The 6,924-nt window shown below is 32.8% G+C and overlaps 1 protein-coding gene across 1 annotated transcript; it reads left to right on the top strand.

Moving 5' to 3' along the window:
- Positions 1-1,580: 1,580 nt before the first annotated feature.
- LOC144556196 (ATP-dependent caseinolytic (Clp) protease/crotonase family protein) lies at positions 1,581-6,646 on the top strand. Its single transcript, XM_078304701.1, has 9 exons — positions 1,581-2,018; positions 3,806-3,916; positions 4,095-4,220; positions 4,313-4,372; positions 5,289-5,385; positions 5,516-5,589; positions 6,065-6,118; positions 6,221-6,304; positions 6,398-6,646. The coding sequence occupies exons 1-9, from the start codon at positions 1,698-1,700 to the stop codon at positions 6,488-6,490; spliced, it is 1,020 nt and encodes a 339-aa protein (XP_078160827.1). The 5' UTR covers positions 1,581-1,697; the 3' UTR covers positions 6,491-6,646.
- The last annotated feature ends 278 nt before the right edge of the window (positions 6,647-6,924 follow it).

The following is a 6,924-nucleotide window of genomic DNA, read 5'->3' on the forward strand; positions in this document are numbered from 1 at the left end:
TTATTAACGGAGATTGTTATTAGATAACAGTATAATTAATGCGGAGATTGTTTTTAAAGGAATAATTAGTGCGGGAATTGTTATTAGAGGAATGCATAATTAATGCAGGGATTGGTATTAAATGACAGTCTAATTTAATGTGGGGATAAAAGGAAAATTTTAACGAAATTAGTGGGGAGATATATGGCAATTAAGGAATAGAGAGAGTGTGGGAAAAATGGGGGATGAGAGTGGGGGGTTTCATATAATTATTCTTTCATTAATTGATTATTAACTGTTACAAAGTCGCACAGTACATGTATATGTAGGAAAATATAAAGCTACAGCTAACCAACTGATTTGTGTAACTAATTACTGTTACAACTAATCCTCTCTATTACTCTGTTACAAAAATGTTTGACTGAGTCAAACCTATCCTATTCTATTATACACCATTTTTTTATACGGCTCAACCGAATTTTTTTCAAATAATAAAATTAATATGAAATTAAGTTATAAGAACTTTTATTATTTGAAAAAAAAAAATAAAGGGCGGGCTTGCTAAATCAGTATATTGTTTTCTAACAAAGAAAAAAGGTTTGATTGAAAATGAGATTTTCACGACCATTATTCCTATTTTAGCAATCAGCATGTTTCGTTAATTATTTTATTTCAATAAAAAAAAAAAGTTAGTTATTTTATGATTAAATATTTAAAATGCATCAGAGTATTTATGATAATAATAAAGTTTACACCATCTTACTTAAAAAAGACATACAAAATTGTTAATTAATGCTGCGGCAGAAATTATTAAATCGGTATGTCACTGCATATCTATAAATAAAATTACAAAATGTGTATTTGAAAACTTAAAAAATTGATGAAAAAAGTACGGAAGGTATTTCACAAAAAACATATCCCTTAATGACATCTGAATAAAATATTGATGACATGTTTATAATTTTAGTGTTAAATTTTAATAACTTTTAGTATAAATTGTCACAACTGTGAAAGTATTTGATGACAAACTATCAATACTATTCCAAATTGATTTATGAGGAGGGATCCACTTACAGCATTTGAAAGTTACAACATCTTAACACAATTTAGTTTTGCAATTTTTAAAATCTAAATAGTCGATCCGAACCGTTCAGCATGTAATCTTTATTAAAATGTGCTTGAAGATCAATTTTAAAAATTTTATAAATTTTTTTACTATTTATTAAGTATTTTACAAAACTGTTACTTTTAGATAATTCTGAACCACTGAAAAACAACAGTTTTATAAAATACTCAATAAATAGTAAAAAATTCAAAAAAATGTAAAATTTGATATTCAAACACATGTTAGTACATGTTACATGTTGAACGGTTTGGATCGACTATTTAGACTTTAAAAATCGCAAAACCGAGTTGTGATAAGATGTTATAATCTTTTGTAAGTGGATCTCTCTTGATATATTTGGGCTGTTTGCTTTTCTTTTTGAAAATGAAAATGAAATCCAACCAGATATCTGGGCTATACTGGGCTGAAAATCTATGTAAGATGTATGTTCGTTAAAGGCCCGCAAAAAATATCTAGTTTGTGGAGGTCTGTTACGAAAAAAGCTCATCCCTTTGGAGTTGTCTGACTTTGAGTGCTAACCCCTCCCAAGTAAAACCCTTTTGAAAGTAAGGAGAGGCGCTACACTGCGCTACTCTGCTAGTCTGCTATAGCCATGGCGACTGGCTCAGCTCTAACCCTCCGCCACGTGTCACTTCCACCTTCCATCTCCACCTCTCCTTCCCCTTCTCTCTCATTCTCTCCTCATTCTCCATCATCCAAGAGACGACCTCGGAGCTCATTAATGGTGTCAGACTCGCGAACACCTATCACTCCAGTTCAACTCAATAGCCCGTTTATGCCAAGTCTCAGTTCAGACGATTCGTTTGACCTCTCTCCCAAATCGCGAAAAGCTCCCGACAATTTGCCTCTTCTTGACGTAGTTGCGAGCTCCACCTTCAACTCTAGTTTAACTCGCTCAAGAAAATCTGTCGAGGTAAATTGATGGCAATTGCAATGGCCTGGTTTAATTACTGCATCTGTTCCAAAATCAGTAGATTTGTAAACTAGACTAGAAAAAAACTTGGTTACTTTTTGTTTATAGAATTTTCCCTTCTAGGAGCTAATATTTTTATTTTTTTGGGTTTTATGTAAAAGTTTCACGTTTGCCTACAAAACCTACATTCGTGTGTGAACTGAGATTTATCATCTTTGCCCCTTTAAACCATAGTGACAAATGAATTATTCGGGTTCCGTTCGGCGAGGTCAAAACTTCGTGATTCGGGAATAATTCGGTTATAATTCAGGAATGATCCGGAATTATTCAAAACAGAGATCTCAGTCCTATAAGGAAGAAAAAAAAATGTTCTGGTAAAAATTCGGGAAAAGTTTGTATTATTTGGGAATAATTCGGTCAACGTTTGGTCAACCGAATAATTTGGCATTCGGTTTGTCATCACCAAAAAAATGAATTATTCGCGAATCTTGTGACTGTGCTTTAAACAGGAGGAAATAAACCTATATCCATAGCCTGTTTTTTGATGTAGTATGTCTTGTTTCTCTTTCATTAAGTAGAGAGAAAAAATAGAGATACCGTGCTATTGTTTCTCTTTCATTAAGCAGATGCTAAATATAATATTTTCGTCTCCTTTTTAAACTTAAATCTTTGTGCAGGGAAGTTTTTTTTATTTTTGTTATAATCATAAGATAAGAGGTTGTTTTAAAAAAGAAATGTTCTTGTTTCTCTTTCAATCAATGTTATCAGAACCGGACCGTACATTGAATGGTTTATTGGTCGAACCGGTAAACCGATTGGTTCAACCGCTAGTTTTTTAAAATAGTTATAAATTATTATTTCAAAGTCCATCTAGATATACTTACATTCTCATCTAACTCTTCTAATGATAAATAATGAGAATATGCATTGTCTTAGATAAAACATACAACTCTACCTAAGAATAACATGTCAGTAGTGTATCAGTGCTTCGCCGGAAATGTTCAGTTAAGCATTTTGTCAAACACAGCACTAGTAAATACTAACACTAAGTGTTAATCAAATACGAGTAGTTCAACTATCATATACAAACATAAATTCATCAATTAGTGTTAGTATTTACTTGAGAACTTACAGATTGGGCTTTTGGCTAACGATATGGACCATTGTTGCTTCAGCTTGAGTAGTCTTTTTAGGTTTTTTGCTTGAACTTTGAACCTTATTGAGAATCTGAGTTGGTCCATGTGCTTGTGGTGGGGATCATGTCTCCGTGAGTCTTTCCAATTATTTGCATATTTTGATCTCTTTCCAATCGCATGAAAGAAGAGAAAGGAAAGAGTCAAATGAAATGAGATTTTCGCGAGGAGATATAAAGTTTTTTGGCTCAGTTGAGAACCGATTTTTTAAACACGGTTTTACTAGGTTTTTATTCAAAAGTCGTTAAAATGACCCGGATTTTAACGGTTCTGATGCTTATATGGTCTAATTAAAGAACCAAACCGGAACTACGGTTCCGGTTTTTTCTGGCCGAACTGGCCGGTCCGGTCCGGTTTTGATAACACTGCTTTCAATAAGTAGAGAGAGAAATATGTATATTGTGCTATTGTTTTTAAATTTTTTTTGTGAACAGCATAGGGAAAGGAGGATGTTTCTGATGCTTATAATGTTTTATAGGTTGAGCAGGATATTTCTTATTGTTAAATGTGTATATGTAATATATTTCAGATTTTGTATGGCATTCTTATGAAATTACTCTTTTTATATTATAACTGATTAGTTGTCTTTTCTAGGTAGTAACACGTACTCGTCCTCGTATTGATGAATATAAGCATTTAAGCATGCCCCCACCTGATCTTGATTCTGATCTTCTCTATCACCGTGTCGTGTACCTCAACTTACCGGTAAGAGAGAGAGAGAGAGCAATAAAATTTGTGTTGCATCTTTTCTTATGAATCAATTGGTTCGGTTCTGATACCTGTACTGCACCAAATAAATTTGCCATCAAACCCAAAATCTTTTAGCCTATAGTGATTTGATTTATTTGTGAAATCTCTCTCTCCATCTATCTATCTCTCGCAGTTAGTACCAGCTGTCACTGAACTGATAGTGTCAAGTTTTCTGTACCTTCAAGCAATGGACCCAAATGAACCAATCTACTTGTACATCAGTTTCTCAACTGGTACATTAAATGAAGATTACGAACCAGTGAGTAAATTCTTTTATTTATTATTTTTATTCTTGATTTTCTGACGTTAATTTCCTCTTATTAATGTTCTCAAGTATATGTGGCATATCAGATTGCACTAGAGTCCGAGGGTTTTGCAATTTATGACTGTATGATGAGTTTAACAAATGAGGTATTTGTTTAATCATTATAGGCTTACAATATACTTTTATTAATACAAAATGAAAAATGTTCTTTATGGATATCGTAGCTGGGCTTTATTATTATGGTTCATTATTTCACCAGTATAGCGCATTACTGTGCCAATAATATATGGAATCTACAGTTGGTTGTTGGCTATACAAATAACTACGAGGGGAGGGTAAATTTTAAGTCATTTTTTTTACGTGTGTTAGTCATAAGGGTGTTTATTGGGTCCAGTTTATTTGGTATTCAACTGAACCAAAAAAGTTTGGATTAAATGGTTCGGTTTTTCTGTTTTAATGGATCGGTTCGGTTGAATTTTTGAATTACTTCAATTTTTCATATTTGGTTCAGTTTAGATTTTTTAAAACCAAAAAGACTGAACCGACCGATGTGTAATGTCAACTACTTGTATATATTTGGTTCAATTTATATTTGGTTCGGTTTTTTATATTTGGTTCGTGTTTTTTTTATGGAATTGAACAATGTGTGTAATGTCAACAACTTGTACATAATAATTCATATTTATTTATGTGATTATTAAATGTATTTGTGTATGTATTGAGTTTTGACCTTTTATAATTAAATCTCTCTTATTCCGGTTCAACAAATCAAACGAAATTTACTTTGGTTATTTTGGTTCGGTTGTTATTCGGTTGGTTTGGTTATATTTTTGAAAACCAAATAAAAATTTTGTTTGACTATATTTAATTCGGTTTTAACCGTAATGACCCAATGAACACCCCTAGTGTTAGAGATACAGTAGGAGCTGTATGGTTAGAGATGTTGTTAAACACAATGAAATAAGAATACAATCATTTTATTCATTCCTTTTCAACAAATATCACGTGATTTGTCTTCATATAACTAAATATTTAAATGATGATATGTGATTTATATTGTAGGTGCATACTGTGCTACTTGGTACAGCAGTTGGCCATTCATCTCTCCTTCTTGCAGCAGGAACTAAGGGAAAACGTTACATGATGCCCCATGTAAGAGGTGAGAGCATAAACAAGGCCAACATCTTTTTTGGCTGACATTTTACTTAAAATGGCAAAAATTGAATCTTATTTAGCTTGTATTTTTTTGTATTTGTTAAAATTTCTTGGTTGACTATTATGTGTCTCAGCTTTCCTTCAACAACCACGCATGCCAGCATATGGGGAGATGCCAGCTGCTGATTTAGTTAGACGCACTAGAGAGGTCTTTACTATTGTTTAATTTATATGACTATATTTGTTGGGTCTTTTTGCAAGGAAAATTTGCAAAAAGAGGCCTCTGCATTACAGTGTTAAAAAACTGGTATGGACCTGTTGATGTGAACTTAGTAGTGACTTTTGCATTTCTCCATGCCCAGGGGTGAATCTTAAGGTAGTGTAGGGGGGTGCTTTGCGACTCCCCTGATTTAAATTTTTTTTTTAATCATGTGTATACAAGTTAAATTGAAATTTAATTTTTTTTAAGTTTTTAGATAGTTCAGCCCCTTCATAAAATGTTAAATGTGTGCTTGTAGCATAGTGGTGAAAATTTCACTTTGTGGCTGTGGAGACTTTCTAATTCCAGTGACAACATATTTTGCATTTTTACATTTCAGTCCCCATATAAATTTTTTTGTTCCGTCACTGTGCATGCCGCTACTACAGCTTAAAATTTTTAAAATTCTTGTTTCTTAATGCAGGCCTTGATTCAAAGAAATAAGTTGATAGAACTTCTAGCGAAGCACACCGGAAATGTTTGTGTTTCTCTTTAAAATACTTTCATGTCTACAGTTATCATGAAATTTATTTGTTCTATTAATCTATTTTACATGAACTTGATTGCTGTCATGTTTCAGTCATTTGAGAAAGTAGAGAAAGTGATGCGGCAAACCTACTCAATGTACTTCGAGGAGGCAAAGGAGTTCGGCTTAGTAGACAAGGTATCATCACTTAACAGAAATCCTTCAATTAGATGAAATTTTCAATTAACGGGTCCTTGTTAGTAATTATGGATGTTATACCCGATATTTTAGTGTCTGGTGCGTGGTGACAAAATAAGGGCTGCTAGGCCGACTAAGAAGCAAATGCTCCAGCGGGCCAAGATCATTGAAAAAACACAATCCTGAGTTTAAATTATAGGGCATTGGATATTCCTTTTTATTATAACATAATACTTATTTTTATTTTCAATTGGTTTTTATTGCCTGTTGTCTCATTAAGTAGTTGAACTTTCGAATAATTGAAATATGTTAAAATCCTTTTGTTTGTAATTTTTGTGATTCCTTCTCTTGTTAATTTTGCTAGTTGGTTAATGGTTTTAAAAATGGAAACAAATAATGTCTCCTAGACAGTGGTGTATGGTTGAGGCCTAAACTGTGAAATAAGGGATTTGGCTTCGTCCCTGAATAAATAGACATAAAATCGAAATTGCACCAGTTAAATCTAGAGATGAACAAAACTTAAGCCATCTAGACAGATGATTTGAGTTCAGTTCATCTCTAGGTCTAACTTTTGCAATTTTGATTTTATGTCGATTTATTCGGGGGCGAAGCTAAATTTC

The sequence above is a fragment of the Carex rostrata genome, chromosome 6 (assembly GCF_964058835.1).
Source record: "Carex rostrata chromosome 6, lpCarRost1.2, whole genome shotgun sequence".
In the NCBI taxonomy this organism is placed as follows: Eukaryota; Viridiplantae; Streptophyta; class Magnoliopsida; order Poales; family Cyperaceae; genus Carex; species Carex rostrata.

Bases quoted from the DNA above. Each gene is read 5' to 3' on its own strand.
- LOC144556196 (XM_078304701.1), top strand. From the start codon at position 1,698: ATGGCGACTGGCTCAGCTCTAACCCTCCGCCACGTGTCACTTCCACCT. The intron at 4,373-5,288 runs GTATTTGTTTAA...TTTATATTGTAG, and splicing joins TGATGAGTTTAACAAATGAG to GTGCATACTGTGCTACTTGG. The intron at 6,305-6,397 runs GTATCATCACTT...CCGATATTTTAG, and splicing joins AGTTCGGCTTAGTAGACAAG to TGTCTGGTGCGTGGTGACAA.